The sequence below is a fragment of the Eptesicus fuscus genome, chromosome 14, assembly GCF_027574615.1.
Source record: "Eptesicus fuscus isolate TK198812 chromosome 14, DD_ASM_mEF_20220401, whole genome shotgun sequence".
Lineage (NCBI taxonomy): Eukaryota > Metazoa > Chordata > Mammalia > Chiroptera > Vespertilionidae > Eptesicus > Eptesicus fuscus.
The window spans coordinates 14,172,343-14,190,746 of NC_072486.1; the positions used below are offsets into that span (position 1 = coordinate 14,172,343).

At 45.0% G+C, this 18,404-nt stretch overlaps 1 protein-coding gene across 1 annotated transcript in view; it reads right to left on the reverse strand.

Moving 5' to 3' along the window:
- DNAH11 (dynein axonemal heavy chain 11) overlaps positions 1–18,404 on the reverse strand; it is a 200,692-nt gene that overhangs the window by 3,026 nt on the left and 179,262 nt on the right. Inside the window, exons 74-79 of the mRNA XM_054726107.1 lie at positions 14,577–14,804; positions 10,565–10,756; positions 6,935–7,054; positions 3,303–3,548; positions 1,189–1,371; positions 998–1,113 (exon numbers count right to left, since the gene is read on the reverse strand). Of these exons, the coding sequence (XP_054582082.1) occupies positions 998–1,113; positions 1,189–1,371; positions 3,303–3,548; positions 6,935–7,054; positions 10,565–10,756; positions 14,577–14,804 (1,085 nt within the window). The remainder of the gene's footprint in view (positions 1–997; positions 1,114–1,188; positions 1,372–3,302; positions 3,549–6,934; positions 7,055–10,564; positions 10,757–14,576; positions 14,805–18,404) is intronic.

Sequence of the window (18,404 nt, forward strand, 5' to 3'; positions counted from 1 at the left end):
AACGGGAATCATCCCCACGGACGCCCTGCAGGAAAGGTCTGCCTGAGAACTTCCCGCTGGCTGAGAACACGGCCCTGTGCCCTGCCCCATGTCACCAATCCCTGGTGTAGGGAAAACACTTGAGGCTGTATAACAGTAAAAGGGCAAAGGATGGGGAAAGCAGGGATGGAAAAAGACTTGCTTCACAGGTTGCTGCAGAGGATAAACACGACAGCCAAACAATTTGCAGTAAGTTTTTAAAAAGGGAGTGATTCCTTGTATAAACAAGGTCACGGATTAGAAGTGCTTAGGTAAGGAAAAGGAAATTAAATTGGAAGATCTCAGAAGTAGAAAAAACTGGTAAAAACTGAAGCAAAAAAGCGATGCAGCATAAGGTAGAACAATTTCAAAAAGCAAAAAATGGAAATAGAAATAGTGAAAATAAGGTGAAATTTGAAACAACAAATATTGACTAATACCCTCCGAGGAGATTTGAGTTCCAGCTCAGGCAGCTACCAACCACAGACCATTTGTAGCTCCTACTGGGTGGCTGGGGCCTGGATCAAGCAAAGTCTGAAGCTGGAACTACCTGTGGGTTTTTCAGTCATATAAGCCAATAAGCTGTTTTATTTAAAAACTGAAATTGAGGGTATATAATGACATGAGAGGAATTTCAAGTTGCCTCTCATGGCCATAACAACAATTCCCCCAGTGAGGGAATTCTATTTGCATTTTTCAGATGATAAAATGAGAAACCAGGTCAGATATTTTGTCCAGGATCAAACAGCTAACAAGTAAGAGGTAGAATTTGAATCTTGCTATGATCTTGACTTTTAATCAATTTTTGCCTTTGAAGTAGGCAACACGTTAAGGAAACAATTGAAACAGTGGTCATTTGCACACTTAATGAGTATAGTCACAAAGCACCATCTATAGCTCTTTGGGGCTGAATACTTCAGAACAATGAACTAGCACGGAGGCAGACAGAGGCAGTGGGAGCCTGGATGGGGCAGCTTACCACTGGGCCAGGCCGTAGGTAGATGGGTAAGCCAGTTTGCTCCACGTGTCTGGCACCATGTCGTAACTCAGCGCGGACTGCTGGGCTTCCACAGCGGGTGACGGCGTCAGCTCCCCCTTGCACGGAGAAAAAGGCCACCTCGTGACTAGCTTCCGACGTGGGGAAGCCAGCTCTCGCCCACTTCCACTTACCTTCAAACCGAGGTCTAACTGCTGAAGCGACACGTGGATTTCCCGTAGGAGAAGGTTCATCCTCTCACATTCTTGGAAGCAAACAAGAACGTAGGGGCTTCTGTCTGAGGTTTTTTGCATGATCTCTGCCACGTTGAACTCTTCCGGGAGTTTCTCCAAGATGTCATCCAAGATATTCTTCACCTTAAATCATGGACACACAAAGATTTAGCTCCTGTTTCATTTTGGTCACAGTGACTATATCACTTCTTTGTTAAGTCCCCAAACGCTAATGCATTTAAAAGATGCCTCCCATTCCCGGGAGGTGGGCATCCCAGGAGTGGCTCTGCCAAGCTCCCTCAGTTCCCTTCTGCATCAGAGTAGCCTCCTCCGTTAGTTCCCATCGGGAGGAGCTACTGTTTGCAGTTCCTATAGGATTAGCATTTAGGGAATATAAGAACTGTCATCAACTACACCTCATTTGTACGTAAAAATGCCATCAGGAAATAGAACCCTAATGTTTAGGCATATTACAGTTCGTAATATGTTAAATAGTCATTTGAAAAGTCACGCAAACCAAAGGTGCCCTTTAAGCTTGAGCTAATTTTGGTGACTCTGACACTGCCCTCTAACATTCCTTAAAATTTGGTCAACATTTTCAAAAAGGAGGTCTCTATCTTCTCTTACTGTTGCCCTAAGAAATGAAAGACTTCTACGTTGGATGTGTGTGTAGTTCTCTGATGTGCATATTTATTCTAAGCCACGTTACCGAGCTCTAGAAAACGAACAAATACCTACAGTGGACAGAAGACTTGAGTATTGCCCGTCTTCAGCCTCAGACCCTTTCCCTCTTTCCTCGCTTTCTCAGATTACTGCCTCTGGTGCTGACACCATGCTTGCAAGTTGCTTTGGCACCCTGGCAGGTACCTTGTCAGGTTCTGAAATCTCAAACTCATTTATAATCGCGGCAGAGAGTCTGAAACACAGGGTAGCCTGGAAGTTGGGTAAAAGAATGGCTTCTGGAATCCGCTCGAATTTGCTTTCCTTCATTGGCCCTTTTTAGCTGTTTGGCTTTGGGATGTCCGTAAGCTGCTCTCTGGAATAGAGAGCCTGATACTCTTCCGAGCGCTTTCTTTAGTGCGCCGCGTAAGCGCCCAATAGACGGGTGTTGCTACAACCTTTTTGCCTCTCTGGGGTGTTGAGGGATCTTTACCTCGTTTGCTTTGCATTTTCTGGTAGCAGGATCAGCTTCCTTGTTAGAAAGACTGAAATCCAAAAACTAGATGAAAAGCCTCGTCTACCTCCCTGCTTCTGTTCACAACGATACCTTTCCCCAAATGGATGAATTTTTACCCTGTTCATTTTCTTTTAAAAAAATCTTAACATTCACATGGAAGCTGTTAGTGTATAGAACATAATACCTTACAACAAATCCTATGGTTTCTAAACTACAAAGAAGTTTCTCAACAAATGGCCTTATGTCAATAAGTAATTGAAAAACTTTAAGAAATAATCCTGAGAGTTCCTGGGACCTTGCTATACTAAGATCTGATGGCTAGTGTGCTAACATCATGTCCTTTGCTCCAGCGATTCCACCTCTGAGTGTGAGTATTATGAGTGGACATTTTGGGGAACTACCTTTGTTTATGGACATAAGCCTATACAAGGGTGTTCATGGCTGTGATACACATAATAGTGAGAAACCAGAAACAACCCAAACGTCCGCCCTCCACAGGTGAAAGAACTGGATATCCATGTGACTGGATACTAAACAACATGAGCCACTGGTCAGTGCACACATGGATGAAACCCACAAATGTAATGTGCAGTGGAAGGAGCCACATATTAACGAGTACATGGCTGTGTGGCTGTGTGTGTCTGAAGTTCAAACACAGGCAAAGCGAACCTCTGGTGACAGAGGTATGGAGACTAGGTTACCCGTGGGCTGGGGGGGAGGGGTATATTGACCAGTAAGGAGCATGAGTGTCCTCCTGGAGTATTGGACACATTCTGTATTTCGATCTGGGTGGTTACACGGGTGAATACAAAGGTAAAAACCCACGGAGTTGTACACCTGGGTTAGTGCACTGCACTGTGTATATGTTAGACCTCAATAGCGAAGACAAAGCCCTCACCTTGTCTTCTGTGGACGGCTCCAGCTCCTTGCTGACGAGTGCTTTCCTGGGCTGCGTCTCCAGCAAAGTTCTGAAGAGAGTGTTGGACGTCACTGTCAGGAACTCTATTTCCGCGTTTGGGTGGAGGCCGTACAGCGTGGGGCTTTCTGGAGGAAGCGTCTCCTCGACGTACTGGTGGTAGCCTGAGTAATCCGATAGGTTGGGTGGCGCTGCAAAGCCCGGTGCCAGCAGAAGCTCATCTTCAATCTTCCACCGCAAAGGAGAAATCGGTTATTCCACACAAAACGGGCATCCATCAGCCCTGGCTGGTGCAGCTCAGTGGATAGAGCACCTTCCCACCCACCGAAGGGTTGCAGGTTCAATCCCCAGCCCTGGTCGGGGCTCATATGGGAGGCAACCAATCCATGTGTCTCTCTCATGGATGTCTCTCCCCCCGCCCCACTCCCTCTCTTTCACTCTCTAAAAAAATAAAATGAAATAAAATAACTGGGCATCCATCTTTGCTTCCTAAACACTGAGAAACTCTGCTAAGCAGTCCCAGTACACCACTGGATAGCAAGCCCTCTCAAAATGTTTCGCAGCTCTTTCGTAATTGATCCTTCTGCTCTGTGGATGGCACCAAGCTGACCTCTGGGGAGGAGTCCAGGGAACACACTTGAAGCCGATCCCCAAGAAGACTCAGCCTGAATTCGCTTGGGGCAGCAGGATACACGCGCAGCCAGGGAACGGCTGAGCCGCCCTGTTTACTGGCCACCGTGACACGTGCTTCCGGTCCGTGGTTCTCCCAAACAGCCCCATTTTGCGTAACTTGCCCAGGCAGATGTTTGATTTTAATATTAATTCCGACTTCATTTCAGGAGGACCCTATGGCTTATGCTTTCCCAGTACATACACTTTTCATAGCCCCGCTTCAAATTACATGTTGCATATGAACTTGATGAACAGGGACTGGAGTTCTCCCTCTGCTTTCAGGACCCTGCAAAGGCTCCGTACTCGAGGAGCTCCGGGAACCCTGCTCCAGTCCAGGCCTGCTCCCTGCCCACTCCAGGGCGTTTATGGAAAGCTGCTTCCTGCTGATGGGCCTGGGTTACAAAGCTCTCTGCACGTGGCATCTGCCTTGCACGTGGGGGAGGGCAGTTTGAAAAGACTGTGATGCCTCAAAGAATCAATAGTTCTGAACAGACATTGCTCTCGAGAAGATACACACGTGGCCAAGCAGCACAAGAGAAGATGCTCAATGTCATAATATTTAGGGAAATGCAAATCAAAACCACAACACCATACACTTCACACGCATCAGGAAAAGGTAAAGAATGTGGGCAATGAACGTGTTAGCAAGAAGGTGGAGAGAACAGGATCCTCATACATGGCTGGTGGCTACAAAATGGTGCAGCCACTTTTAGAAATCGGACCAGCGACCCTTCGGTGCACGGGATGATGCCCAAACAACCGAACCACACCAGCCAGGGCTAATTTCACCAAAATCGTTTTTAAAAATATGACAACTTTCAGGTAGCTAAATACCTTATTTTGCAGAAGTAATTTAAAGTATTACTTGCTTTGTGTTGCCAAGTACGCACTGTACATGAGAGAATACTAATAATTTCCTAACTTTGAGACACTCTGAGGCTCACTGCCATCAGGGAACCCTCCCCGAGTGCAAATGCGTTTATCCAACAAGGAACTCACCCATCCTAACAGGACAATGTCACAGAGTATTCTGAGCAGCATAACTTAAAACCCCATGTTGCTGACTGCTTTCTGGGCATAGTCCAATGCAACCAAAGATACAAAATCCCAAATAAGTTAACCAATGTGAGAAGTGGCAAAAAGACGTCGGCAGGTGCTGCAGTGTTAGATCAAGTTCCCATCCTATAAACAGCACGAGCAGGAAACGTCTGCACGAGAACGGAGTAACGGCCCTACAGCCTCTGCCACGGAGTCACCCTTGCTTGACCTTCCTTTGGTGAGTTGAACAGGTGGGTCGTGCTGTCCAGAGAGGATGTGAGATGGCAGATGAAGCCTTCCCATCCTGAAAACTGAGCCAGATCTGCACCGAAATTTTTTTAAAGGGCTAGCGCACACTCCCGTAATGCCCCCCAGGCTCTATCGTCTGTATTTATTTTACAATTATTTGCAATGGGAGTTCAGACTTGTGAAGGTTAACGGACGGTCTCGCTTGGCAACAGTAATTCGCTCCTTATCCTCAGGCCAAAGCCAGGGAGGAAACACCAGCATGAGCTTCTCACTCTGCCCCCAACCTCCACCATCGTGCGGAGAAATCAGCCTCTGTAAAGGTCAGGCTCCACCACTGTTTATCTTTCCCGTCTCCATGGTAACCTGCTCCAGACCTCTTCTGAGGAGTGACTTGGGTGGTATTAGACTGAAAGTGTCTTTCTGACCTGTGAAATTCTGCTCACTTAGAACTCAGGAAAGACCAGGAGACTCACCAGCAAAAGAAACTAACTTAAGGAATGGTCACATGGCAGGAAATTATCCCCCCACCCCCCCTACCCCTGCATTGTTCCCAAATTGTTTAACATTATGTGCCCAATTTTCTAAATTAGACTGCACTACACCATGTTTTCTAATGCATAATTACATCATTTCTCAAAGTGGACTCAAGGAAGGTGATCGAAACTACAGCATATTTTTATGAGACGCAGTCCTCAGAGAAACGATAAACAGGAGGTTGCTCAAACTATTTTAAAAAATGGCACTGCTCTAAACACAGTTGGTGTTTTGTCCAACTGGGAGTCGAGATAACATGACGTAGGGCGTCCTGGGTTTCCAAGAACTAACCATGCGATGGCCATGAACTTGGAAACCTTTTGAGTGAGAGAGCATGAGAGAAATGTGGCCACCACTTGCAGCTACTTCAACGTGGGAAACAAGGACTGAGTCCTTTGGCCAGAAAGCACAGCCCTGGTCCTGAACCACGTGGGTGTCTGGTCTACACAGACACCGGGTTAGAAAGATGAGGAATGGGCAGAGGGTGCCTCATCTCTCAATGCCAGTACAGGGGTGCTCTTCCCGTGCCTCACAGAAGGAAGAGCTGGGTTTTCCAAGCACATTTTTCTTGAGCACGTATTTAGTTAGGGGTTAGTGGTTAACATTTAGAAGACTCCATGGCTTCTGTGACAGGGAAAAACGATAAATTTCACTAATCTCAGAGTCCTCCAATTGAAATCAATACACCTGTCTTCAGGCTAGAGCGCTTGCCCATGTTCACTGAGTGATCTGGGGCCAACTACTGGGTCTCAGTCTTTTTGTCTATAAAATGGGGTAACTGTCAGTTCCGCATACCTCACCCGGCTATTGCAAAGGCCAGTGAGTCGGGGTGTGTGTGAGATTGCTTCCCCTGGGCACAGAAATCACCTGTCAAAACACAGATTCTGATCCTCTCTGTCTGGGACGCGGCCCAAGACCCTGCATTTTGAACACATTTCCTGTTCCCATGAAGGTGAGCCAGAACGCATTCACAAAAAGCCAGGAATCCTCAATAACACCACTAAGAATTATTTATACATTGTAATTTTCAGAGTCACTCTGTATCTTCCACATATATACCTCTGTGCAATAATAATTCTCACCAGAAGTTTCTCCTCAGTGAATTTTTAAAGATGCCTTACCAGAGATGGATTCATGAATTCCTCTAAATACACCCGACACAGCCGGCGATCCCAGTCATCTGTGATGTGGCCCCCATACATGATCTCACCAAAAAGGTACCGGAGGTCTTCCCATGGGACCTGGGGGCGGAAATCACACAAATGTTCACTTCCGGGCCCAGGGCATCTGCCTCAGAGCAGTTGACGGGCAGCAGGCACATGCCTCTCCTCTAACACAATGGTCTCTCCGCCGCCCCCCCCCCCCCCCCTGCTCCCGCCAGCCAACAGGCTCAGGTCTCAGAGCACTGGCCTTGTAAAAGATGTCCAGAAACTGTCTAGGCTTCTGCACAGACTTTCTTGAGAGAATCATTTTCAGTATTTTAATACATTCAGTGGAAATTCACTAACACTGAGCTTTTTATGCAGATTTTAGAGCAAACTGAATCAGTCCTAGAACATGTTATGCAGGGGCAGGGGGGGGGGGGATATACACATACAAAATCTCATCCAAAAATCATGCGAGGGTATTGGTTCTCAGGGCCTTGGACATATGACATGTTTTTATGGTCCAGCTCAGGAAAAGAAAACCCAAAAGTAATCTGAGTTGGGGTGTAGTTTGAATCCCGTCAACCTCCAAAAGTTCATGCAAACCAACCCCCTTGCCATGGATTGATCTGAGGGCTTGTTTTATGGCACGACAGGCCTACCTACCAGTTTAGGGGTTGTAACTAATGACTGTACCATGTTTTATTCAAGAAATCACTCTGTCTCCTCTGTATTTGGCCTCGCGGTGGTTTGCAGTCTCTCTTTGCTACCCTTTAGCTTCCTCTGGGTTTGCAAAACATGCCAGTTTGTGATGAAGCCTTTCTAGACAGGAACCTTTATACCCTCGGGGGCAATATACCGCCTCCCAACAGTTCAAGTAAGAACTTAATTATAGCCTTCCTTTGTTGCATGATGTGACGGAACAAGTAAAATTGCTTCAGCTAGTCCAGTGTACTTGCTACAAGTTTATGTGAATTGGAATAAATGAACCTCAAATATGTCTCTCTTTGAAGCTGGTTTAATGTGAATGAAAAGTGAAAGAGAAAGGACTAGACTGTACCATGCTCTCGCAACCACCCCGATGGACTACCTTCCATATAGCTGAAACGGATGCAAAACAAAGATTTCTTAAATTTTATTTCTCTTTCTGATTACTTTAATTCACGGCTGCTATGCATCTTCATCCAGTATGTATCTCCCTCAAGGTTTTAATCAGCTAAGGAGTCTGTCCTTTTTAATAACCAATTCTCTTTCCTCAAATTCTGATCTGCTTTTTACAGATTCCTTCCTGAAAAGGGCGTCTTGTACAACCAAACTACTAGTATGTGCACATTTTCACTTAATGCTTGTCACTTGCTTTGCGATGTGTAGCAAATGACTCAGGTCAAGACATCTGAGAGACAAGCGAGTGTGTTCAAAACCTAAGGTTGGCCCTGGCCAGTGTGGCTCAGTTGGTTGAGCGATATCCCAAGCACTGATAAGGTTGCCAGTTAGATTCCCAGTCAGGGCACATGTCCAGTTGCAGGCTCGATCCTCGGTGGGAAATGTGCAGGAGGCAGCCAATAGATGTTGCTCTCACAGTGATGTTTCTCTCTCTCCTCTCCCTTCCTCTCTCCCTAAAGAAAAAAAAAAAAAATACACACACACACACACACACACATATACACACACATACACTAGAGGCCCAGTGCACAAATTTGTGCACCAGTGGGGTGTCGGGCTCAAACCAGCTTTCTGACATCCCCTGAGGGGTCCTGGATTGCAAGAGGGTGCAGGCCAGGCCGAGGGACCCCACTGGTGCACAATCGGAGCCGGGGAGGGATGCAAGAGGTTGGCCAGCTGGGGAGGCACCGCAGGAGGGCTCCAGGGTGTGTCAGGCCTGTCCCAATTGGCCAGAGCCCAGCAGCAATCTAACCTACCAGTCGGAGCATCTGCCCCCTGGTGGTCAGTGCACATCATAGGGAGTGGTTGAGCAGCCTTAGCATATCATTAGCATCTTACACTTTGGAAATATATTTTATTGATTTATTTCTTCACAGAGAGAAAGGGAGAGGGATAGAGAGTTAGAAACATTGATGAGAGAGAAACATCAATCAGCTGCCTCCTGCACACCCCCCACTGGGGTGTGCCCACAACCAAGGCACATGCCCTTGACCGGAATCGAACCTGGGACCCTTCAGTTTGTAGGCCGACACTCTATCCACTGAGCCAAACCAGTTAGGGCAGCATATTACACTTTGATTGGTTGAACAGATGACTGGATGACCAGACACTGAGCATATTAGGCTTTTATTATATAGGATCTATCATGTCAGCTCCTCTCTTTCTCCCCTTGAGTTCTATCTCAATCGTGTACAAGGCTCATTGGAAATAGGATAAAACTGCTGGTCAACCTCAAGGGGGACAGTTATGAAAGACTTGAGTAAAAGTGTTAAGTGGTCTATTTCATCTTCTACCCAGAACTATTACAATAAGCAATTTTACGTGTGACGTTTAAAACAAAACATGCTAAGATCAACAGAAAATATTTAGTAGAAGGGTCAAAATATGCTCAAGCTCTGTATGCAGACTTACTTTCTAATTTCGATTTAAAAAATGATGAATATTGATCATCACATACCATATAAAGGCCATTTACTTTGGGTACCCCTTATTCAAAATGTGTTTCTTGGGAGGGCACACTTACGTCACGTACCAAGTGTACACATTCTGACGGTAGTCAAATCACCTTTGAAATTTGAAAAAACTTGGATAACAAAAATTGTAACCATGGGCATAAAAGGACATAAAACAGTCACTTATACACAGAGAAATGGATGAGTTGTTTTAAAGGCCCCTTATAGAGAGTGTGGCCTAGAGCACACCTGGATGGTTCTGACAAATATATCTCAAATTTCACTTAATGGAAAAAGTCCCCCTTAAGAGGACTAAGCCAGAAAATTCTTACAAATGGCTCCTTTCCGAAGTGCAATCGTTGGGTTTTATAAGAGTTTACACAAATGTTCCTGATGAAGCATTGCTGTTCCCATCTGTAGAACGCATTCGAGCTACAAAATAAAACCATTCATCTACCTTTAACTTCAAATCAAGGGGAACATTACTGAGAAAGTCACAACAAGGTGGCATCCTTAATACATAATAATGACATATGCAGGAAATGCACCATTATTTATACTGGTGACGCGCTGTAAATTGCTTCCATCATCAGGAATAATTGTGGTGATTATTAATGCAGTGTTATGAACTGTCAGAATTGCTGTATGTAATTACATTTGTGCAAATGCTTCATTACCTGCCTAATGAATCTGGCATCCATGCACATGTAAACCACTGTTTTTGTTAACATAATGAAGGACATTTTTTTTTTTTTTTTTTCACGAAGCTGCTGATGTAGAACTGGTTTGACCTATCTTACGAAATCCAAGCATCCACTGCCAGGAAACCTTTGATCTGGTTTATTTTCACACTCGGCAGACGATGCATAGGGAGTGTCAGCCATTTCAATAATAGCTTCCAAAGGGAAATTACGGTGCGTTTTGATAGCGCCCGAAGACTGACAGACTCAGTCCACTCCTCGGAAGAGGTTATCTGCCCACCGGCACTTACGTTCGGGTTGGCCTCTAAGTAGTTGTAGAGGACGTCGGCACAAACGGTGAGGTCCCCGGGACTGAAGGGATAGCTGCGGCTCCAGCCCTGGGGGCCGAACCTCAGCCTCCCAGCAACACAGGCGTGGAAATAGCACAGGGCGAAGAGGATGCTTTTAAACTCCTGCTCCTTGGAGCACACTTCGAGCGTATCCTGGGAGGAAAGGAAAACGTTCCGTTACCCATCGGTACCGTTTCCAAGGGTAAGGGTCCGAGTTTTCGATGATCCTGTAAAGGACTTGGAGGGGGATTTGGAATAGAGAGGACATGCAGGTTTTAGCAGGGTGGGTCCTAGGAGAGCATCCTAGGAGACTGTCTGTTTCCCATTTGCCAGTCTGCTGATGCAAGAGGAACCCTTGTATTTTGCTTTAGCTATTCTTCTGAATGCTTCCCTAGAAGATGAGACAACTCGTTTTGTATACTGCTTGACATCATTCCCCCCTACAAAACTATCCTTGTCAAAGTTGGGTGACAAATATTATTTAACCCCAAATACTACTTGTTCCTGCTTTCATAGTGATACAGAATATATGGGCACATGGCCAGCCATCAAAAGACTACTTCCCGGCCGCCCTTAAGCCAGATGCACTACATAACCAAGCTTTTGCCAACAGCATTTGAGCAGAAGTGACCTCACTTAGTCCTCTATTTAAAAGGAAATTCTTTGCCTTGGTTGTCGCTCTTTTCCTTCTCCTGTAGGCCAAGACTAGTGACGGCTGGACACGCATAGAAGTCAGAGTTAGGACTAGCAGAGGCACCCATCAGCTTGGGTGTGTGGCTGACCTCGTGGACAGAGCTGCCAGTTACGTCTGAGAGAAATTACCTTGTTTGAATCACTATAATTTTGTGCTGACCTCCACAAATACAATCACCAAGACCAATGGTTTCCTTCCAATAAACTAGAAATAAAATTCATGGTTGGGATGATAGAATGGCATAGAGAAGGTTAAAAAAATATATACCCCCTAGACTAGATCTGTAAAACTTTTTTAATGCAGAAGGAAAGCTGAGTCCTGGTATGCTACATGGATATATGGTCATGGCCCCAACAGCCATGAAATTAAAAGGTAACAAAAGAGCCAACTGATGGAGGGTTTAGAGGTAGTACTCGACCCACCTTCAGATTTGGCCGTTGTCTGAGGCAAACAGGAAAAGTCAAGGACGACTCCTTCAGCTGAGGTTGGGCAGCAGCAGAAGACAAGGCCCAATCTGTACCGTCCTGCCTTGTCCTTTTTTTTTTTTTAAATTTCTTTATTGATTAAGGTGTCACATATTTGTCCTCAGCCCCCCATTCCCATCCCACACCCCCCCCCACGGATGCCCCAACCCCCCGTTGAACTTAGCCATTGGATAGGCTCATATGCATGCACACAAGTCCTTTGGTTGATCTCTCCCCCGTCCCCGCACCCTCCCCTATCCTCCCTCCGAGGCCCGATAGTCCGATCGATGCCTCCTTGTTTCTGGTTCTGTTCTTGTTCCTCAGTCTATGTTGTTCATCATTTCCCCTAGATGAGCGAGATCATGTGTCCCTAGAGATATACTTATAAGAACTGAATGTGAGACGAGCAATAATAGTTATGCTGACAGGCAAATGAATCAGTCTGTAGTGAGTTTCTTTCTGGGCCAACAGTTCTTTAGAGACCCAATTTCAATGTCCACCAGTTCCTTATGTGTACATGTCAGCACTGACCCCTCAGCTCTGGATGGTGGACAAATGGTGGTAACGGAGGTCCGACTCCCTCTGGTTTGGTCTCGGCCGGACCCAGGGGCACGGATTCACCCAGACTCAGGGGCACGTGGCCTCACCCAGACCCAGGGGTGCGTGGCCTCTCCCAGACCCAGGGGCGCATGGCCTCACGCGGAGCTAGGTGCGCGAGGCCTCACCCGGACCCGGGACACATGGCCTCACCTGGACCCCTGCCTTGTCCTTTAAAACGGCCAAAGGACAGCCAGCCTGACAACCAGGGCCACCTACAAAGATACTTTGCATCCTTGGGTTGGGGAGGATTTCAGAGCTGGTCTCCCCGGGGGACTTGTGGTAAAAGTTGAAACCAAGACTAAATTTGTTCTCTGGTCCAGGACCAGGAGAGCTTTTCAGTTTCTTTATCACTTTCATCGGAACCCAGGGCTACCACCAAATACAGTTCTAGAATTGGCCAGGCCACATACTAGGAAGCTGATGGGGTTTGAAATATACAACCCTTAAAAATAAACTTTCCTACAACTATACATCAAATAAAAGGCCACCTTGTGAAGGCAGAAATAGGAAACCATATAATTAGAATTAATTTTTAAGGATATAAAAATAGATAACTGTTAGTAAGAAATTTGTAGGGGACCAAATGGAAGTATCAAACTTTTATTTAGGAATTATGATCTAACAAGTCACCTAACGCCCTACAGGGTTGTTGACAACTTTGTGGTGACACACAGGAGCTCTGAATGACCTAACTCCAGAAATCTCACATGGAGAAGTAATTTTTAACCTCATTTAAGCCACTGGTTTTTTTATGCTTCTGGTAAGTGGCCAACCACAATTCTGATAAAAAGGTGCTGCGAACCTCTTCACAGAGAGCTAGGGAGCCCAGGTTAGTTCCCGTGAATTGCGTAATCTGAATTAGAAACAAATCTTGTTTTCCAGCTTAATGACAGGTCAGCATTCATAAAAGACTCTTTACAATTTTAGGTTTTCTTTACAGTTTCCATTTGTGTGTTTAGTTTTGGCCAAAACAGGTTTGTTGGGAAGTTCATTTAGTGAATCACTTCGATTTTGCTACTTATGATCAAATTTAGTCTTAAAATTTCAGAGCATCCTTTCCACTAGATAAGAAATAATATACTCCCTGAAATTCTTAAGAATCTTTCCAATAAATGCCCTGGCCGGTTTGGCTCAGTGGATAGAGCGTCGGCCTGCGGACTAAAGGGTCCCAGGTTCGATTCCAGTCAAGGGCATGTACTTTGGTTGCGGGTACATCCCCAGTGGGGGCTGTGCAGGAGGCAGCTAATCGATGTTTCTCTCTCATCGATGTTTCTAACTCTCTATCTCTCTCCCTTCCTCTCTGTAAAAAAATCAATAAAATATATTTAAAAAAAAAAAAAAAAAGAATCTTTCCAATAAATGTAACCCTCAGTTAACAGAAGTGGCTTTCCAGATAGCAATGAAAAGAACTGATACTTTCACGAATAAACTAGACCTGGCGGTTTTTAGCTGGAGGACTTCATGCATAGGATTGGATATCTAGTTATCCCTATGACTATACACATTTTGAAAATGTGCATTTTATCAGACTATCAAAGGGGTCCTTACCAAACAAACAAACCAACAAACAAAGGCTGAAGGACAACTGTACTGAAGCATAATTGTTAAAGAAATGCTCACTTTTCACCAATCAAGACAATTGTTTTAGGGAGTTAGATAAACCCTCTTTCAATATATCGAACTCCTCTTCTGTACTTACTTTGAGAATGTCATAACAGCCAGAAATTATAAATCGAGGGGCAATTAAAAAACAAATACATGCCCACCGTAGTTCACAAAAAAGCATACTGCAAATATGTCACTGATCCAACAATGTTTTTTGGAGTCCCTTCTGTTTACACAGTCTTTTGTGTTTACATATGCTACAAATTACTCAATTATTTAATTAAGAAATTAACTGTATTCTTCAAAACTATATTCTTAGATAGCTAATTATTTTAATTCCTTCATAATGTTGGTTTGGGTATTGACCCAGAAGGTACTAGAGAAAAAGTTACGCACAGACGTACTCACACACACTCAAACACTCTCTCTCTCTCTCTCTCTCTCTCTCTCTCTCTCTCACACACACACACACACACACACACACACACACACACATCAAGATATCAAGATTCACTTTATCCCTCTGTGCACGTTTCATGAGCAGATGATGGTTCCACCGTCGTGGGAGAAGACCCTGACTTAGTGTCAGACCCGACTTCTCCTTTCTTACCTGATCAAAGTTGTAGAGAGCAGCATGTAAATTGGCCAGCATTCCTGTGGGGGGTTCATTAGTGATCTTGATGGAATTTTCCAGGAGTCCCTGTGGGATGATGTGTTCACTTGGTGTGCGTGCAGTCTCGGCACTCATGAAAACCCTGTAATCTCTGTGGCTTCCTTGGCTGAATCGTTCAAGGAGTTTCTCCAAGGTTCCCAGCCACTTGGCTACCAAGTGGACATTCTGAAAGATAGTATGATTTGTAATTCCTGCGAAACTCAAGTCTGTTATTTAAATTATAGGATTACAATTATTATTTTTCTATACATCAATGTGTTGAACACTCAGAGAACCATGATGTAAATGTTTCTTTACTATCATGTTAGAAGAACAAAACAAAAAATAAAATTAAATGAACACATTAAGTGATCCAAGTCAACACAAAGTTGTCTTTATAAACCCAAATCTCCTTCCAACACACTTACCTGCTTCTAACACCCACCCATCACTTCTAAGATGGAGTTGCTCGATACTCTTCTTTGTTAAAAGTCCAAACTCAATTACTGAGACTTATCTGGGTTAGTTTAATCAAGTATAAAAACTAAAGGCCAGAAATGTACCAGATCTCCCACTTCATTACTTCTGATGGAAACCTCTTCTACTCAAACTCCTGCTCATTAGAATATGGACTCAAATGGATGTGAGGGATGAAAGGCTAGCGGAAAAAGAAAGCAATCAATCTTTGTTAAGATGGTCTATGTATTCCTACCATGCTATTTTTCTTAAAAGCTAGAGCTGTCAGAAATTACAAAAGAAAAAAATGTTGCCCTAGCCGGTTTGGCTTAGTGGATAGAGTGTTGGCCAGTGGACTGAAGGGTTGTGGGTTCTATTCTGGTCAAGGGCATGTACCTTGGTTGTAGGCTCGATCCCCGGCCCTGTCGGGGTGGGTACATGAGGCAACTAATGGATGTGTCTCTCTCACATTGATGTTTCTCTCTAACTCTCCCCCTCTCAAGAAAATCAATGGGAAATATCCTCCAGGGAGGATTGACAGAAAAGAAAGAAAAGAAAAGAAGACAAAAGAAAAGAAAGAGGGAGGGGAGGGAGGGAGGAAGGGAGGGAGGGAGGGAGGGAGGGAGGGAGGAAGGAAGGGAGGAAGGAAGAAAGGAAGGAAGGAAGGAAGGAAAGAAGGAAGGAAAGAAGGAAGGAAGGAAGGAAGGAAGGAAGGAAGGAAGGAAGGAAGGAAAAAGGAAAAATGTCACCACCACCACCACCACTCTTTGATTTTGATGTTTATGATTCATGAATTTGCTCCTCTAATACTAAGCTTGGTAGTTGGTGCTGGGAGAGAAGTATAAAGCCACACCTCATATGCTCCAGGCTCTGGAGAAATCCTTGATATAGTGATGGGAACATCATCCCCAGGGATATATTACCATTTCCAACAAAGAAAAAATCTTACCTTATAATAGACAAATATGCAAATTGACCACACCTTCGCTACGCCCAAGCCACGCCCACCAACCAAGCCACGCCCACCAACCACGCCCACCAGGAAACCGTTGCAGGGACGTTGGGGTGTGGCAGAGCCCGAGGCTTTCCCGGCCTTGGGCTCCAGCGGGGAGCCTGCACAGATCGCAGGAAACCACTGGGGGTCGGCTCCTGCGATCCTTAGCAGGGATGTTGGGTGCGGCCGAGCCCAAGGCCACCGCCCGGGACCAAGCCCCGACCCTGAAAGAAGGCAGAAGGCGGTGGCCACAGCCAAGGTCTGGGTCCCCGGTGCCGGCAGAAAACTGGTGCAGGCAGCCAGGTGAATGAAGGTCTATTGCACGAATCTTCGTGCAAACGGGCTACTAGTTTGATTATAACAGCTACAAAAATACAAAGAATGAAGGCAAACAGGGATGGGAATAGTAATGTGGGCATCTTTCTCTGAAACAATTCTGCTGTAAAATGACCTGTGCTGATTCAGCTGTTCACATTATTAAGCTTTTTTACCCTGGGCAAACATTGAACACTGGGAGGTGTTATGGGCTGAACTGTGTGCCCCCAGATTCATGTGCTGAAGTCCTAACCCTCAGTGCCTTAGAATGTGACTGTCTTTAGAACAGGGCCTTTAGGAGGTAAATAAGGCTAAATACGGTCATTAGAGTTGGCCTTCAGCCAATATGAGTGGTGTCGTTATAAGAGGAGACTGGGACACACACAGAGGGGAGACCATGTGAAAACACAGGGAGATGACAACCACCTACAAACCAAGGAGAGACCTCAGCTGACACCTTGATCTTGAACTTTTAGCCTCCAAAACTATAAGAAATTAAGTTTCTGTTTGATCTTGGACTTTTAGCCTCCAAAACTATAAGAAATTAAGTTTCTGTTTGGTTAAGCCACCCAATCTGCGATACTTTGGCATGGCAACCCGAGCAAACTTATACCGTAGGTGAGGGTTCTAAGTTTCCTCCCCTACTCCATGCTTGCTACTAGATTATAATGAGAGAACTTCTCACACCTAATTGCGCCACTCATACAAGCAAGCAGGGCCAGAAACAAAAATAAAACCTGTTTTGCAAGCGCAAAACCAGGGGTGGGCAAAAGTAGGTTTACACTTGTGAATATGTGAAAGTGTTTATTCTTGTGAATATTGATACAATAATATTCTTGTATTACTTATGAATTATTATATTATTTGTATTACGACGGTAAACTTACCATTGCCCACCCCGAATGTCCTAATTTTGTATCTTATGGACTACAACAATCCCTTACTTGACAAGTTTACTTGAGACACATGTAAACATATTCCAGGCCGTGACGTGGGAGTCAGGGGCCAGAATACCTCCAAGGGAGCCTGCAGAGGACACGGCACACTTGGGGATCCCGCCTGGGGACCATTCTTTAGGACGCTGGCTCTGGGGCTGGTGAGATTCTTACGCCTACCTGTCCAAGGGCAGCAAGGCCTGTGAAACTTTATAGCCAATCCACACATATTGAAAACCACCCATTTTTGCCCAGGATAAATGATATTTAAAACCCCTTATGTTGCCCGGCGCAGTGGCTCAGGGGTTAAGCGTCCACCTATGAACTAGGAAGTCACAGTTTGATTCCTGGTCAGGGCATGTGCCTGGGTTGCAGGCTCGATCTCCAGTGGGGCGACTGCAGGAGGCAGCCGATCAATGATTCTCTCTCCTTCTCCCTTCCTCTCTGAAATCAATAACAAAAAAATTTGTTTTTTAACCCATCATGTTAATTCACAAACCATCTGGTGTGGATCTGAGATAAGATAGCTGCCAGCCTGCGCCTTTTTAATAGTTTTCTCTACAGTGTGGGCTTTTGATAAATTGTTAGCTGAGTATCCCTAGAGGGGCTATGTCTGATAATAAGAGAACATTCTACAGATTGGTTAAGAACTTATTAATATGTGCATGCATACATATCCTATCCCTACACTGATACAATTTACTGTAAACAACAAACAACATAGCAAGTGTCCATTTGGTAGGTCTCCTTCTTCAAAGTCTTGCTTCTCTTTTATCTGTAAATTAAAGAGATACTAGAATCCTCCAGGAACTGCGAGAGCCAAGCCTGGATAGTCTCCTCTCTAATTATTCTGTGTGGAAAGAATGTTACACAACTGGTTAGGGGCAGAGTTGTATGAGAAAATTTATAAACTTTAAAGCAAGATGCAAAGGAGAGAAATTATGACAGGGCTGTTGGCAATCTATACAAGCCCGTGTGTCCTCAAGCTCTGTTGGAGTGTCCCAGATATCTGAGTCAGGAGAATGCTAGGGCTCCCTCTAGTGTACGTGTCTGTCTGTCTGTCTACCTACCTACCTACCTACCTAC